Source organism: Trachurus japonicus, chromosome 24 (genome assembly GCF_045865225.1).
Source record: "Trachurus japonicus isolate A0001 chromosome 24, Traja_1.0".
NCBI lineage: Eukaryota > Metazoa > Chordata > Actinopteri > Carangiformes > Carangidae > Trachurus > Trachurus japonicus.
The window spans coordinates 26,646,507-26,665,055 of record NC_140930.1 but is presented as its reverse complement, the minus strand read 5'-3'; the positions used below and the strand labels follow the sequence as shown (position 1 = coordinate 26,665,055).

Sequence of the window (18,549 nt, the reverse complement as noted above, 5' to 3'; positions counted from 1 at the left end):
GTGTGTGTGTGTGTGTGCGAGTGAATCAATCCCTCATAGCCCTCTGTTTCCTGTCAGAACTAATGAACTGAGAGGTTGTGATTTGGCTTGAGGAAAACAGGGCTACCGTGTGAATCAGCTTTAGCCTGGAGGGCACTCAAAACAGTTTGCACACAAATGTAGGCATCATTTGCTTACATTAACATTTTCCACGTTTTGCCAAGGATGTTCATTAGCAGCTAGGTGGGGGGAAAATCTCAATAGCATGAAATAAACTACTCAGAGATAATATTTTTGCATTAATTTTAATGTCAAGTGAGGCGAAAGCTGGAGACGAACATGGAGAGAGGAGAACATCCACTTTGGGAAGGGGAAGGACGGGAGGATGAGTGAGAGTGGGTGAGAGGGAGCAGAGTCTATCTGTGTTGTGTCAGCTGCCATCTGCGTGTCAGAGCACATCACAGAAACTGTTAGGCCCGTGCCCACACCTCCACTATCAGCCTGCTGTCTGTTGGACACCAACAATCACGCAGGCACACGACTTGCACGCTTTTGATTACATTTTGCCTGCATGTGCAAACACACACACACGCACACACATTTTAGCATTCGCTCGCTTTCACTCCAGGATGAATGGACATTTTGGTCATAAGTGAAACCATCACATGTATGCTGGAATAATAATCTGTTGCTCTGTATTTTCTACCATGTATTTGTCCTTGTTTGATGTGAACATGGTGTCTGGTTGCCTGGGGGAAAAAAACGTAATGTTTACCAATGGCATTTCACAGTCCTGTACTGAACAGCCATTGTACTGTAGCTGCACTGGAATGAGCACTTAGTCACTGGTGCCATCTCTGTGTTTAGCCACTTATCCTTGAACATAAATAAAACACAGGACTGAGCAACAGAATGGCTTCAGGAATCAAGGTACATTAGCTTTGTATCTATCTAATAATAAGATCATGTAATGTGATGGGATGACAAGTGGTTGCTAGGAGACATGTGACTTTTTCTACATTTGAAGTGTTTTATATACAGTATGTGTAGTCAGTATAGAGATAATTATCTACCAGGTTTACCAGCCATTGCAGATGGAGATGCTTTTATGATGAACATTTATTATCATATGCAATTTCACTTTTGCAACTGATGGTTTTTTTTGTTGAAAATTGAGATCCTCAAATTAGCAAACTCACCTTTTGCTACACTCACAAATGACAGCTTTATGCAAATTGTCAAAAGATGAAAACAAAAACAGCGGCTTTGTGACAACTAATTTGAACTCGTTTGTATGCTCCTCTGTTCCCCGTGTTGAATTTCTCTGCATATGACAGCTGCTTGTACCTGTGTTCTGTCTCCCCAGGTTACTAATCAATGTCTGACAGAGATATCTAGCGAGTCCTAGGAGGAAGGGCGCTGACTGAGCTTCTCAGAAATGTAAATATTTGGGTATTTGCATCCTATAGGAGGTGCATCATTTTGCTGACACGCTGGCAGCTTCATGAGGCAAAGAGTAAAGAAGACATAAAAGCAGCTGCTCTTCGTTTTAACACAACATTTTCTAGGCATCGGCATGTACCAGCCTCCAGACTTAAAACTGTAAAATGAAAGGGAAATGCATTCCACCTGCAATTAGTCGTTGGGTTGTAAATACATCTTTATTGATGTATGTATTTGTGTTTTGTAATGGAAGAGTATTTACATATATGAAGTTGCACAATTAAAACTTTATAGATAACTAAAACCTTTTGTAAAACAGCCAGGAAACATGTAGTTGTGTTTAATTAAAGACTCAAAAAGACTGTGGAAATAACAGCTTTAGGGGGAATGATTAAACACCTTGTACCTTTGTAAACATTGCTATTACTTTTTAAATTCTTGATGTGCATACATACACAGAACAAAATTTCCCCATTGTGGGATGAATAAGGTACATGTAATAAATATCTAGTTATGATATAACCTAGCTCATTTTATTTGAAAAGATATATTAGAATTAAATGTTGTAATGTAATCTACATATAAAATGCTATTTTGTGAAATTTGAATTAAAGGGACAACAAGGAGTTTGCTTTCGGTTATAAAAAAGTTAATGTGGATGAATCTACATTACCCACACTTGTTAATTAAATGAAAGAACTGAACAATGTTGGTTTTGTCTGTTAGCAGTTCAGACAGATACACAACAGTATCCTGGCACCTGGCAGTCACAAGGTTAATATCTATAGAAACTACTTTGTATAGTGTGACCTGCTTTAATTAAGTTGTTTTTCCAAAAACAACAAAAGCCAGAGAGAGTAATTTTTTGTAGATTAACTTATTTTTTCTCTTCATCTCCCTTTTAATCATCTGGTCAGGACCCCGGTAGAGACTGACCCCCAAGGAGGCAACGAATGGCTTAACCTTTGACCCGCTCCCTCGTTCATGAACTCCCAAATCTCTCTCACCACCTCAAGGGCAGAGCCGTTTTGCTTGTTATTTGCTCATAGTACACACATCTGACAGATCGTGTGTGATGACATCTGGGGATCTGATGGAGTTTTGCTCTCCGTATGGACGGACTCAGAGTGTGTTCGTCTGACAGACTGAAGTCAAGGTCAGCCAAAAGACACACACACACACACAAAACACTCTCCGCTGCCATCACTGTGGGAGAACACACACACATACACAACTCATTAACTCTGATGGATTACGGCACATTTCAGGCTAATAACACAGACATACGTGTACACACCATGCATAAATGCACACACGCACACACGCACACACACACCAGGCTACGGTGGCACATCCAAACTGTGATGGACACAGACCTGTCACCTTAGTGTCACCTTCAGTTAATCCTTGTGAGACAGAGAGCGATCCATCCACTGGCCACACAGATTTACCCATAATCCCTGTGAATGAACTAATTCAGAGCAAAAGTCGGCTGCAGTGTGTGAACACACAATCTGTCCATGTATACACATGCGTCAACATCGTGTGTGTGTACAGATAGACTACAGATATGCTGTACAGAACACTCGCAAACCAAAAAGAGGCACCTTGAAAGACTATCTGGAAAATAACAGAGGGAGCCTTGATAATAGTGAGTGTGTGCTCTTTTAGTTTCTCCATATGTGTGTCAGTCTGTGTGTGTGTGTGTGAGTAGATGCAGATTTAATTGGATGGGAATGTCACATAGGACAGGGGACATGAGTGCTGCCAGTGGTGTAGGTCGTACACCAATTACTGCTCCGCACTCCTCAAAACTAGACGGGAGATGGAAGACTTAGACCCCACTTCATTACCAAAGTAAGCCCCTATGTTGATAGCAGGCATGTAGGGCAGCGGTGTGGGGGTGGTGGGTTGGTGGGGAGCGGTGGTGGGAGTGGGGTTTAAAATTAAAACTGACATCTAAATTGCCGGGAGAGAACGTGGATGCAGCCAAAGTTGGAGGTTTTATTTCTTAGTTGTGAGGGATTTTATTTTATTTTATTTTATTTTGTATGTATTTCAAGGAAGCTACAAATGATGCCATGTTATTGTCTTCTGGGGCTAAATAAAGTCTAAATAATCACTGGTTATTATCTGAACAGGGACCTTGAGCTTTAATTAATACATGCGCACATGCTGCATTTAAAATGCGGATTCATGAGAAAAATAATTTATTAGAGGAAAAAAAAACAGAACAAGAAACAGACAAAGAAAAACAATATAAACAAAAGCTGGCTCTTGAGACGGCTGAATGAAATATATATGACCATGAGTTTTAATAAAAAGCAGCTTCATAAATGAAAATGTTTATGCCTTATTTAAATATAATGCATTTAATTCATTCATATATGTGTATATGATTATGAGCACTAATTATTATAAGCACTATAACTAACACACACTGACCTGTACAAAATAGCTCTGTGTCTGCACTTATCTCCTATTGAAGCCGGCACCTCCACCTTGGGCAATACACAAAAGGACAAATCTATATATAACAACTAACCCTCCCACCCCCGATGTCAATCCTTCCCTGGGTGCGGGTGAGGTGAGTGTACGCCTCGATATTGCGATCGTTTGCCATGGCCATGCCTGCTAAAGGTCAGTTGTTGCTTCCTCCAGCAGGGGAGGGTGGGTGGGGTGAGGGGGGCAATCTGACTGCCAACCATCTTGGCGGCATCTGTCACATCCTAACCACTGATAATTAGCCAGCAGCACACTGCTTCAGCCTGACTGGGTGTCTGAAGGGGGCGGTGGCATGATCATGATATGAGGGAGGAAAAAGGGGGGCATAAGAAAAAAAAAGGAATGTCCTTTTTTTCCACGGTGCGTGTTTCTGTGTTTTTTTCTTTGACAGAGAAAGATGGATGGTGAGAAAAAAAAGAGAAGGTAGAAAAAGGCACAGAAGCAGAAAGAAGGCCAGAGAAAAATGACTTGCCTGTTGGTAAAGGCTGGAAATTGTCTGAAGTGCCAGCCCATCGTTTATCGACGAGGCGGAAGCACATACAGCTCGTACTAGTCATTACCTGCAGCCTCTCACTGCCTTCCCATAATACCATCCTCGGGCACGCCTGTCATCGCTCGCCAGTGTTTCTCTACACACACACACACAAACACGCACACGCACACACTCTCTGCACCATCTACCTCCATGTCTCAGAGACCTCGGCACCCCATTAGAAGACAATGAAAAGGAGACGGTGTCTTTGCTCGAGCATGTCAGACAGATTCAACATCAGCAGCCTCGCAGGCCCCAAATACACCCATCATCTCCTGCCCACCTAATCAGCGCTGTGAAGAGGCAGAGGGAGCGATGGGACAGAAGGTGCTGGAGAGGTTGTGGAGATTGTGATTAAAAGAGGAAACCAGGGGGGAGGAGAGGAGGAGGAGAGGAGCCATGGAAGGGAGAGAAATATGACAGAGAGAGAGAGAGACGTGATCAGCTTGATTTGGGCCCACTCTCTGTTCAGCCCCTGAGCCTCCACGTCTCCAAAAGATACAGTGGCGGCAGCACGGGGAGGAGAAACGACCATGCACAGAAGCACACATTCATGACAGCCTGTGTGGTAGCTATACAGTATGACTGAGTTTCAACATCTAAATTAAGCTTTGAAATGACAAACAGTACACAAGTAGTTGAAAATGAATATGTTCTCTGGTAGAACATGGTAGTTTTAATCACAACACTAATCAGAGACCAGAGTGGCTCAATGGAAAGTGCCAGCGGTTTTTTTTTTTTTTAAGCTGCTTCACCTCAAATCATGTGGAATTGATATTTTTAGTGACCACTGCAGTTGTACAAGAGGAGATTTCAAGACCTGCAGTATTATTCCTCATTTATATGCGGATCATTTCTCCAGTGGATCAATTCCTTCTTTAGTTTGTAAAAAGGGAAACAAAACCATTCCCTTCCTTTGCTTCCGTCCTCCCATCAGTCCATAGTCTCAATATTACATCTGCAATGATATGAATGCAGAATAAAGAAATGTCATGTTTGACAAGCTGCAGGAATTTTCAAATGACAAATTATTGGTTAAAAAAAAGTCGGTGATGAACAAACTGACTAATCATGTCAACATTGGTGCTAATAAACAGATTTTTTTCAAAAAGTCTGTGGTGCATTACCTCATACCTGCAGTGGAACTTTGAGAGAATTACAGCATGGTGTTCAATGTGATGGATTATACATTGTACACCTGTTCTTTCTGGTATTTTTTCATATTGTATGGGAATGAAAGGAAACCAGTGGATACCAGGAAGAGAAAATCCAGTTACATTAAACAGCAGAGTTGTTTTCGAGGGAAATGCAGAGACTGCTTGCCAAAAAACTGCCCCCCTACAGGATCACATGCAAAACCGCTGATCGCGCATCAGCGGTTTTGCATGAATTTACCTCAAAAACAACTCCGTCTCTTAACATTCCATTATTATCTTATAGCGTGGTGAGTGTGCAGGTCACAACTTGTCCACCAGAGCGTTTTGGAGTTGTTGGATTGTGTATTTGATGAGTTTGATGAGGGAAACCAAGAAATCACATTAGCCTCCGTAGCGTAGCTCTGAGCATCTCGCGGCTCTGAGCAGCTCGCGGCTCTGCTCCGCCGTTCTAAAAATAGCTTGCACCGACAATTAAAGGTAAACAAACCTACTCCTGAAACTATAGGGATTATGGCAATGGGTCAATTTGCCAAAGTGTTGAACTATCCCTTTAATGTGGACAGTTAAGCAAGTGAAAGATGAAATGATCTCCTGTACTCTTTTGCAATATTTTGAGCAATATTGGTGTATAATTTTTGTTTAGTGAAAAAGGGGAAACCAAGGAGACTTGAGCTCTCAGATAACTTTAACCACGTTATCAGACAAGATATTTACTATCACAAAAACGCTGTGATAGTTTCCAAATGGGGGACTACTAGGTACTAACTATGCAGGGTGGCCCAACCTTTGCTTGGGCCCTTTTCCTTTTCTGTCATTTTGAAAAAGTAAAAGATGGGGGGAATATGTATACATACTGTATATATATACTGTATATATATATATTTTAAAATGTAAAGGGAATATGTCAGCTGTAAGTTTATGCATTTTGGAGATCATTTCATCTTCCACTTGTTTAACTGTTCGCATTAATAGGAAGTTTGACCAGGGGTGCCCAAACCTTTGCATGCCACTGTAATATAAACAGTCCAGTTGTAAATGAGCTGAAACATGCACAAGGACAAGATGGAGACATGGAGAGAGAGGCAGAGGAAGTGAATATTGACACTGATGTCTGAGAAAGGAGAGGAATATGGTCCAGGGGTAATGAGGGGGTGTATGGGAGTGTGAGTGGTGGGGAGGGGGGTAGTGGCGGGGGTAGGGTCGGGGTGTGGACGGGGGCCTTGACAGCGCAGTAGGGGCCAGCTCTGTGAAGTTGGTTAATCCTGAGGAGCAGAGGATTAGCTCGGCGGGGGGGAACCGGTGCAGCAGGGGGGCTGTGGGAGCCCGTTGTCCCCGACCACAGCGCCATGCTGCGGGGGCTACCGCGCTGGCTGCCCTCCTCACCACCCCTTCTCCCCCCACCCCCTCCAAAACTATAGCCCCAGGCTCGGTCTGACCCAGTATGTTGAAACAGATCCACACACACAAACATATAAAAGACGTGCACTGCAACGCGTCAGTCCATTATTGGTGTGGAGAGGCTGGAGGGGCTGAGGGAGAAGAAGACTGAGGGTTGTCTTCACATGAGCCCATTGGTTCCACTGTGACTGATTGTGTAGAGCTCATAGGCCCACCAGGGGGGCGGCTGCATCCACACACTCCTCTCATCTTCTCTGTGCTGTTAAACTCTTCTCGGCTGGCTCCTTCTCTCCCCCTTCCCTCTGTCTTGACTCCGCCGCCGAAGGGTCCAGAACACCTGGGGTTGCGGAGCAGCGGGGTGCTCCGTTGTTATTAGCGTCATTGCCCTGCTGATTATTTTTCCCACTGTCTCCAAAAGAGAGTGCTGTTGGGCAGGGAGCTGGAAATGGACAAAGGAGGACCTCTCGTCTAACCAACTCGCTGTGCCGGATGTGAGAGAGAGCCGTACAGTATGCACGTTCATTTAATCCACCTGCATTCAGGGAGTTAAGATTTAGAGGTTGGATGGCGGCATGTGAACGCTGAGTTAGTGTGAATGAACTGGGCTGGGCGTGAGCTCCTCTTTCTGGCTGCCGAACAGCTTCTTTTCACCTGCAGACAAAGGAGCAGCTCCCTATCACAGTGAGAGCCAGGAGGCGAAACCTGCCACATCAAAAACCCCAAAGAGCAGCTGAAGCCTCTTCCGTCTATGAGCGCGACGCGGGGTCTCTCCCGTCCCCCCGGTGTCCCACAGAGGGGGACCTTTCTCCGGGTGACTGGCAACCCAGCGTGCACACCACCCGCAGGACATGGAGTACTTAAGGACTTGCCAGTTCACAGATCAGCCCACGGAGGACTTCAACTGTGTGCAGCGTGAGGCGCCGTGAAACCTCCACGCTAGAATCTCCATCTCGCTGTATGTTCTTGGTCATGGTTGATTTGATGAAATTTCCCGGGAGCCATCCGGCGCTCCTCCGGAAGGTCGTCGAAGCATTACAGTTCAGCCTCCTGCATCCATGACTCAGCCGACATTGTTGAAACAGGCCCATTATCGCTGCTCAACAAGATAACAGTACTTTCAATTTAAAAAGTAGAAGTTAAGACATAGATAGAACAAAGTTATGTTAAAGGAGAATTCCGGTCATTTTCTAAGTAAAGCTCTACAGCTCTACAGTAGGTCCCCGAGTGCAGGAGGAAAAAATGATTTTGGATGCTGCTTTTTTCCCCATCCAAAATTGTTTTTTTCCTCCTAAATCCATGTTTTCCTTGCGTTTTTGTCTTTGTTGATATGGAAACAGTCCCGAGCTCGACAGTCGACTAGTAAGTTCTACCCAGGAAGCTAGTTTAAACAGAGGTACGTGATAAAAACACATGTTAACACTGCTCTCTCATATTAACGGAGTTATGCACAACTCAGTGTTGTGTGGTAAGGAACTGGTGGATGTTGCAAAGCATTTGTAGTGATATTTTGAACATTATATAGAGGCCAAAGTCACAGTTAGAAGAACTGCCCCCATTACCTCGCTGTTTAACTGCAGTGTAGCACAGCTAGCAGGAGGAGAGCTAAGTCTGGGCTGCACAGATTTTTCTCAGATTTTTTCCTATGGTTGCACTCAAGGACCTAGAGCTGTAGAGCGTTACTAAGAAAATGACCGGAGTTCTCCTTTAAGAGAAGGATGAAGGCTGACCACTAGCAGAGCATCACAGCAACCTTCATGGAAAATGGAAAAACCACAGTCCTGACAATAGGCACTCAATGAATAATGCCTGAATAACTTAACACACTGGTGCAAGGACGCTTATGCAATAACAACAATAAATGTGCCAGTTAATGAACCTGCAAGACAACGTGTGAACAGTGGAGCCCTGTCCACAGATTTTTATTGGGCACATATTTATGTACTGCAATTAGAAAGGTCATTTTAGTGAAAAAGCCATAAAAGAGGCAGCGAGCGTTGTAGCAACACTGCAAATTGCTTCTCTCTCCTCCAGACTTGTTAGCCAAACAGCACAACATCCCTGATGAGAGAAGCTAGTTGCTGTACTCAGTGTCATGTTGCTAACAGTCTTCATGCAATATTAACTTGCAATAGAGCTTGGAGGGGCGCACAAACCTGTGCATAGTGCGCAATAAATAAAACAAAACCATCTGTGATTGACACATCATTAGACAACCATGAATTATTCAATATCTGCAATCATATTGGTTTGCTGATGGATCAACATGCTGAGGAGCATGCAGGCCCAGGGTACCTGATTGCAAGTTAAAAGCCCCCCGAACTCCACTGCTCCCATCCCTAAAAAAATCTGTCAGTCATTAGTGTCGAGAGCGGAGACAGGAATAAGCTGGCTCGGTCCTCTGAGTGCTGATTTGGACCTCCTGCCGTTCCCAAAGAAAGGCTGCATCCTACTAGCTTCGAGATGGCTCTGATTGAAGACATAATTGTGAATGTGGGTGAATTTCACGGTTAGGAGCGTGAAACCCTCAGTGAGATGGATGGAGAGATGGAAGGCAAGGGGGAGAGAGGACGGACTGCAAATTACGAATCAGTGTGCTCAGAAGCCGGAGCTGGAAGGTGAGAGACCTCGGCCGAGGCCAGACGATGCAGGCGCACAAATAAAAACAGGCGTGTGCAAAGTGGAATACATATACGTATGTACACGCATACACACTCAGTGAACAATGAGTGCTGGAAACACACCAGGGAGCACAGAGATGCAGATGCATACACAATGAAAAGGGAAAAAAAAGACTGGCTATGTGTAAACAATCTCCAAATCAACCAACTCTATGAGCAGAGCAAATCAACTGTGGCTGTTGTGCCGTTTCATGACATTCCCCAGCCTTCAGATCCAATCCCCACCAGCCATCTGCATATCAAACAAGGCTGCCACTCGCATACACTGACTAATGGTTTTTGAATGTTATTAGCTCTCCATATTACAACTGCACTTCAGACACATGCAGTTCTTCCTCCTCGTGTGGATGCGACAAAAAATAAAGAAGAAAAAAAAGGCTCGAGTAACTGCTCCCTTATCTCCACTGGCCAGGGTCTAGCCCTGCTGTGGACTGGCTGCCTATCTTTAGAGTTTTGGCCCGGTGTTACTGAAGCTGCTGTACAGCCAACTTTTGTCTCACTGTGGAGCCACACCTGCCAAATCTGGTAGTTAGCTACAAAATAAAGGATCAGTACTTAATGGGGCTCATTTATCAAAGCAGATATGAACAAATGCCATCAGAAATGGCCTGAAAGCGATCTTGATAACCTTCAACTGTATCTTTTGAGGTTTGGACAATGATACGTGAGTAAACTAAGCCAAAATATTAAGATCTGACTTGGAGTCAATATGGAGAGTAGTTTCAATGTAACCTGGAGGCAAGATTCAGGCTCTGGAGTGCAGGAAGATTCAAATGAGCTATGAAAATAAAAATAAACAACATACACCACTTTGACAGCCTACACAGAAGAATTCAAGTCAAGTTACCTATTCAAACAAATAATCGTCTTATTATTATTCCTGCTGTATTGTTTCTTGTTACAAAATGATCAGTGGAAGCAAATAAACTAGAATAATGGGTCTTATGAAATACATTGATATTCTCTATTTGGCAAGCTCCTTTTCAGCCACTGAGATTGTGTGTGATTTATAGCACCTGTTCTTTGATTGATTTGACACACCAGCAGGCTGTTGGACACAAGCCAGGGTTACAACTCTTCCCTAATCTTTGAAATTGCTCGGTGTTCCACCATAAAAAAAAAAACTGAAAAAGAAACCTAATTTATATTCCATTGCAAATGGCCCCAATACTGTTTGCTTTCCTTCCTATTGTATCCCTGTCAAGCATTTTTACAAAGAACTTGAACCTCACTAGATTTTGATAATTCATTTAAAACCTTTTGAGCATCAAACATGAAGTGAAGCTGTTTCAGCTCTACAGTAGTACCACAGTAACAGCAGCATAAGAGGGGAAGAGTTCACAAACAGACTCCTGAGTTTCTAAAACTTCTAATACTGATACATGTCAGACTACAGTAACTTAACTAACATGTGTTTCACTACTGATGAATACCAACTTTTATTATGGCAAACCTTATTTCACAAAAAACTAATTCTAATGTACTTGTTTGCTCATGCCCAGCCCAGCTCAAGTTGTCCAGCTCTGATCTCTGTGACACAGCTGTGAAGTCTTCCTTCAGGTTGGAGAGGGGCTTCATTTGACACTGTTGTTAGTCAGTCGTCTCATTCAGCTGTCAGTCAGACGTACTGATGTATTTATTGAAGTGCAGCACAAAAATGATCAATCATCCAGTCTGTTGTCTCCTGGTCTTTGTTTACATTGCAGCGGGGATACACATTGTAGTAGTGATGGAGGTTTGGTGAATTGCTCCTACAGTTGTCAAGTTTTAATACGTTTTTAAAAAGGGATGTGAATATTACTCTATTGTATATTTTCAATATTACTATTTCTGTTCATTATAGCTTGAACATACTAATTTATTAACTCTTGGTGAAAATCATGTTTTTCAGTACATGTCTAAGGTAGACAAGACTCTCCCTCAAATTAGTACAGTAAATTCTGTTATTGTAAATTATGTGTAATACAACATATTGCGTTTATTTCACACATCCACAATAAAAATGATGTATATGTACTTTATCTGCAGAGGCATATGCACTGATATCTGAATGTTGGGAGAGCTGCAATACTTGACTTATTCAATGAGTTTCTTGGAACAGTGAAAAAAAATCATTGTATATGTAAGCTGGCTACAAGAATATAATATGTGTCTTATTGAAAATGTAGCTTTACCAATGCTGAGCAAGTAACATCTTTTCTCTCAAACTGAACTTTTATTGCAATAACACAAAACCTGATAAAATGGGATTATATGTATATTTCTTTCTTTTTTTTGGTTTTGTTTTGTTTTTTACCACAGAAGTCTCAGCAGGAGGCAAAATATATTGAACCTTTACATTAAGGTAACAGCTGGCATCTTCTTCATAGGCATTATTGTCAGATGTGCTGGTCTTGATTAAAGTGCATGCAGCTCACACTCTCAATGTTTGCCAGTTGATTAATCTACAATCCATCCATGGTAAAGTCATTCACAGCAGGTCAACAGAGAACAAAAGGTTGATTATCCAAACAGCGTATTTTAAATGGGAATCTGAACCAATGAATAATGCATTTCTGATAATCACTATAAAAATATGTACACACAAAACTTGCAATTTAAATATATCAGCAGAAACACCAGCTTTAAGAATATGAGACATAAGTGAATCATCTGCTATTGTCGCTTCTAAACGCCTGAACAGTGAGTCGTTAGACCTCCTGACTCAATTTTGACTCTGGTTCCACACAGCAGTTTCTGAAAAAGACAAAATAAATGCCTGGGTTGCTTAGAAACAAGCTTGTTGACTGCTCCGAAAATTTTGCCCAAATGACTTGAGAGACCTGTTAGCTTTTACATGATGAGGCCAGTGAATATAACCTTGACCCCGTCTTACAAATGGTTTGTTCCAGCCAGTGCACCATGTATTTTCTTCCCTAACTACAAGTTCCTGTTTTGTTCGGCGTGTGTGGGTTATTTCTCCCCGGCCAGTGCAACCTGTGTGAGAGCAGCACTAGGGCAGTAATACTGAGCAGAGGAGGCCTCTGGCAGTTCTTGGAGAGAGGCAAAGTAGGTTAAAGTTTTACGGTGCTGATAATTGAGTCCAGTTGCTGAAGGCTTTGGAGAAGCTTCACGATTGCACTAAAACGCAAACATGGGCATAGACAGAGACACACACACACACAAAGGCATCACACGGGCTGATTTCTTCAGAGCGGTGAATGCCCCAGATGCACTGGCAGAGCTAAAATTAAGCAGCTCAGAGACAAAGGAATCAAATGCATTTCCATTATGGGGCAAATATTCCATCTACCCCCTGTCATAACGACACTGTATGGCGGCATTATGGGGAAATATCAAATTAGGCTGTTTCATTTGGAGGACTGTTGTGCATTCCGAACAGCTTTGGAGATCAATTGAGCTGCTAGGTAATGAGCGGCAGCGGCCTGCTCTAATATACTCAGTAATGTTCTTTTGATTGCTTTGGTTAATCTCGCTCTACCGTGTAGGGGAGGCAGCCCCCCCTCTGCTAAAAGTTACTCCTCAGCCCTGGTTAGAGGGTAGAACAAGACAAGGGGAGAAGCATCGCGAAAGGTGAATGATATGAATTTAATTATTCTATCTGGACGATTCCTATTTGTGTTTATGCCACTAGGAATTCATTATCCTCAATGAGGGAACTATCCATGTCTGCTTATATATGCTGTAGCGTCTCAACAAATGCAGGGAAAAAAATGAGAAGAAAAGACCCAGCTGAATAGGCCACAGAGGACGACCTTCAAATGAAGTGCTGGTGATGTGTTGATGCTGAAGTGGATAGAATCAGACACAGCTACCACTCTGCTCTCTGAAGCAAATCCTCTCACTCTTGCACCACTCATAAACAAGTAAGTGGTGCTCTATCGCTCCCTAACAACACTCACAGCTGTGACCATTTAATATGCTCCAGCTCGGATTCATTCCTCTGCACCTTTTGCTCTTACCGAAAATGCTAACAAACCTGTCCAACCACTTTTGCAATATGCTGTACCGCACTACTGCATGCCACGCCATCTGCCATGTTTCACCGCGCAGTGTGAATATTTATTTGCCTCGGAAAAAAAGTAGAAAAAAAAAACTGGATTGCTCAGCATCCACCTACTTTTGTACAATCATCCACATGTGCGAGCAGAGATGGCTGTCAAATTGGGGTGAGAGCTGTACGGGAGTGTGCGCGGTCACCAGCTGGGAGCTGCTGGAGGTGTTTGTTGTTTTGGAGATGAGCTGCTGTTGTGTTGGCGTGACTCTTACCTCTCCACATGGTCCAGGTTCCCTGATACGCCCAGTCCTCCGATGGTGTAGAGCTTGCCGTCGTACACCAGGCTGTTGTGTCTGCAGCGAGCCACCGTCATCCGGGACACCAGGTTCCAGTTGTCCAACAGGGACATGTAGCACCACACGTCAGCCACCATCACACCGGTCTCTGTCCCGCCTGAAATAAGAGGTACAGTGTTAAGCTGGGATGTGTAACAAAACCTGGAATCATTTGGGAAGCACAGGGTGTCAACCTGCATTTCAACCTGATACATGTTGACTAATGTACAGTACTGCTGCACTCACATGTACTGGGTGATGTGCAACGTGCAACATTGTAAATGAGGTTGCTCCTCAATATATTTCCGAATTTAAAGCAGAAGTAAGCGGAATGTTTGTGTATAAGACTTAAATAGTTATATCTTCCGACAGCAATCACTTATATAGAGTGTTTGGTCTGAAACACGGGTCTGTTGTAAGCCCAGGAGAAAACTTCTTGTATACTTCCTTCTATCCTACGACCTTTATCCAATGAGGAGAGAGAACGGCATGAAAGGCTGTGTGTGCAGCCAAGGGATGCGCGTGAATGTGGTGACGTAGGGACGAGGACCAATAGATCCATGACGAGGGCGGGGACTCCATCGGCTGACAAGAACGACCGGATCGCTTACTTCTGCTTTAAATAAAGGTTATAATAATTTTTAAAAAGTAAATATATACAAATAATAATAGTAATAAAGTTATATTCCCTGTTAAAGGAGAATTCCGGCCATTTTTGACCCCTAAATAGTTTTCCTGATGGTCAGCCAGTGTTGGGGGGAGCAAAAATGTGACTAAAATTGACCAGAGTTACACCATGGCTACCCAGCACTCAGGATAGTGACAACGCTACCCCATGGGGGCAATTCTTTCTTTCACTATCCAATCGGATAGTAATGTCTTTCCAGGATGTTTCAGAGTTAGGCTGTCTGAGGTGAGTGACTACATGCAAAAACACAAAGTTTATACTGTTTATACTGTATACTATATGAGTTCAGTGGTGTCTCGTATGAATTTGAGTCATGTACCATAGATATTTGATTGTTTTTTGAGTGTTTGTTGTGGTTGAAAGAATTGCCCCCATAGGTTAGCGTTATCCCAAGTGCTGGGTAGCCATGGTGTAACTCCGGTTTGCCTGCATCAATTTTAGTGACAATTTTAGTGCTCCTCCCAACAGAGGTGACCCTCAGGAAAACGATTTAGGGGTCAAAAATGGCCGGAATTCTCCTTTAAATGGACACACAGTCTAGACTTTGTTCGGTCATCACAATGGTCAAGGTCACATTACATTAGAATAACGAAAAGGAACAAAAAAGTTTCTTCAGCTGCTGTGGAAATGCAGACAACAATGCAACAATGGATTTCCTGTAGATTCCTTCAAGTACTGTGTAGGCATTATACAATAGGTAATAGACTGGAGCAGTGTTGTTATTTCACTGTATACATGCAATACCTTGACATAAACATGTAGATTGTGATATTGAAACGTGTTTTAATTTCTTTCTTCAAACTATTTTCTTTTCTGCATTAAAATCCTAAATATACAAATATGCATGGTTTTTGTTGTTGTTGTTGGAAATAGTTGCAGGATTGGACAACTTTAGATGACTGAGAGTAGTTTTCTGTTATGTTTAGTAGTCAACCAGCCAACCAACAGAGCTGCACTTGTTTCAGCTCTCTTCAAAGCATCCCTGTTAGCTGTGTAGTCCGACATGTAACACTGGCCGTGACTCTGTGACCCTGCTCCGAGTGTGAGGAAGGTTACAGACTGGGGCCCATTGATTGGTTAGCTAGTGCACCTCTGATTTCCCCGCTGGCTGTCTGACTCCCAGCGGACACATGCAGACCTGTTCCAATGCCCAAACACAAATTTACATTTATATGAAAAGAGGGAGAGGAAAGGTACACGCAGGACAAATCCTGTTGCATTTCCACGGTGCAATGTCAAGGTCTGAGTACCATGCAGGATTCTCGCACAAATGGACCGTGGAGGGAGAAATTCAGTCTACCTCTGGAGGAGCAACTTAAAGGTGTCTCGTGGAGGGAGCCACAGAGTGCACAGTGTGCCACTATGGAACAAAATAAACTGCAGAACACTGCAGCAACTGTAAAGCCAGACAAGGAAAAACGTCAAGTTCAAAAAAAGCTCCTCCAAAGGTAACCAGAAGACACATTCTATTCAAAAAGAACTTACATGAAAAGAAAGAAAAAGTTTGTGTGGAGAGTTTGGCTGCCCCCTGAGCTTACTCATCTGTTGATTCCAAAGTTTGTCTCCTCTCTGCCTTTCAGAACTGTTTGCAAAGGTCACAGGAAGTGGGTGACGGCCTGGTAGCCTCACTTTGCTGGATCGTAACCATAACAGAGCAAATATATCCTCAGTAAGAGAGTGTAAATGCCATGTTTGGAAATGTTTGCTTTATTGTGATTTAAGTGGCTTTGCCAAGAGGTCACTTAGGAGATAATCAATGCTTTGCTTTCATAGATGTACAACTCTCACATCATGTATTTTTTTAACCTTTTACATGATGAACAAACAAACCACTTACTGTATTGAATGATGGCAAAAGTATATATCCTTAAGGTGCATTAAGCCTACTTCTGTCAAGATTGAGCATTCAACTCAAGTCAAGGTAAAACGTTTTGTTTTATTGGCTCGTCTCAGTGTGATGGCACCATAACATGATAACTCAATGTTACTGAAATTAGTGCTTTATTTTATTGAGCCTAACTAATTGACTCAAAGACAAAGTCTCTCACCCCAATTTATGAATTTGAACCGACTTTGTGCTCATGTACTTCATTTGGTATTTTTCTTTTAAATGGATATGAACTGTTTGTTCCTGGATGCAGGAACAGCCTTTTGCTACTGCGGTGTGACAAAGTGACGGCATCTTGTGTCCTGTGTCTCTGTGCCGCTAAATGATTGCGAGAGGAAAAGCTACAATTGTGCTGCTGCAGCGGGTGATTTAACTCACCTGACAGGTAGATGTTGTCGCCCGCTGAGATGACACTGAAGAACTCGCGGTCGTAGAAGGGCAGGCTGGCCAGCGGGTACCACTTACTGTTCTGCGGGTTGAAACAGGTGACCGCTGTCAGGGAACGCTGGTTCATCCCGATGGCCTGGCGCCCTCCCACCAGAACGATCACCTCGGCTACACCTGGAGGACGGAAGTGGAGGAAAAGGTGGAGGGAGGATTAATAGGATGGAAAAAGCCGGATGTCAGGGTCTCAAATATTTAATTAGGGGCCAAGACTGAATCAAAGCCCCATTGAGGTGCCTTGGTGCCACGGCAACTAGCAGGCATAATGTTTTCTGGCATCTTGCTTACTGTATTTATATATGGCAGCGCTGAAAAGAAAACACCTTTTCAGCCTTTTCATTTTTTGACAAGAACCTTGACGAGCTGTGCGAGAACGCACAATCAGTGCTAGACTGTGTGTTTATAATAGACTTGAGTGTTTATGAAAGACTTATTATAGCACATTATAAGTCTGCGATTTGGTATTCAGAAGGCCTTGGCTGTCCCTGACTCAATAATCTTGTTGGGAAATGCAAAACAAAATGCAAAACAGAAAAGTTTCCTCTTGGTCACAGGAAACCCTAACGATAAATGGCAAAGTATAACTCAATTACTGAGACTGATGTGGCTGCCAGTTATCTGGTCGGTGCCCAGCTCTCTTTATCCTGCCTTCTTTCCCATAACACAAGCTCTGGCCTACACTTTCACTCCCCACACACTCACACTCACAGTGAAACCTACACTGTTTGGACAGGGCATAAGAGAATTACAAAATCAATAGGTAAGAATCAATTTGTGTACATTCGTATGTGGAGATGTGTCCTCGTCACGCACACGCACGCGTGCTTAGGACCTTGTGTGATTAAGAAGATACTCGAAACACATTAAGCACTCCTCACCCGATCTTTGCTCTCAGACACGCACGCACACACATACGCACACACAGCTTCTGGATAAAGACACCAGTGATCCAAAACACACAAACAGGTTGGCAGGCTGCCACATGCGTGTCTCAGGTCCTCTCAGTCTTCAGCAGCAGGCTCCAGTGAACAGACAAGACGACGAGCCGCCAGACAGAAATGAGCTGTGTGTTTGTAAGCAGCAGGCAGGCGGGTACAGGGGGGCGAGCAGGGGAGGGAGTGAAAGGCGATAGGGAGAGGTTGAGTGTGTGTATGAGAGGAGATGGGGGAGAAAAACAAGGGAATGGGAGAAGAAAGGAAAGAGACACAACAAGGACAGGTAATATTCATACACTCCAAACTGAGATCAACCACTGGCTCATCGATTCGGATCGATACCTTTCCACACTCTCCTGGCAGGCACACCCATAGCGGCTGGCTTTTCCCATTGCATCTTCCTGTTTAAAAACTATACCCTTATGTTTTTTTTTTCTTAAGCTTCTATTTTTTTTCAAAGCTGGTAAAACAGAGCTTTCCCCCTGGAAGAGAAAAAGGGTAAACGAGGAGAAAGATACAAAAACTACAATGGGCTTTACTGAGGCTGAGCAAACAGACAGAACAGTAAGC

General features: G+C 43.2%; 1 protein-coding gene across 6 annotated transcripts in view; it reads right to left on the bottom strand.

Moving 5' to 3' along the window:
- The window catches only part of klhl29 (kelch-like family member 29), a 226,755-nt gene that overhangs the window by 23,754 nt on the left and 184,452 nt on the right, over positions 1 to 18,549 (bottom strand). For all 6 annotated transcript variants that reach the window (XM_085771178.1, XM_085771172.1, XM_085771175.1 and 3 more), the window contains 2 exons: positions 16,979 to 17,161; positions 13,962 to 14,142 (listed from right to left, as the gene is read on the bottom strand). In XM_085771178.1, the coding sequence (XP_085627304.1) occupies positions 13,962 to 14,142; positions 16,979 to 17,161 (364 nt within the window). The remainder of the gene's footprint in view (positions 1 to 13,961; positions 14,143 to 16,978; positions 17,162 to 18,549) is intronic.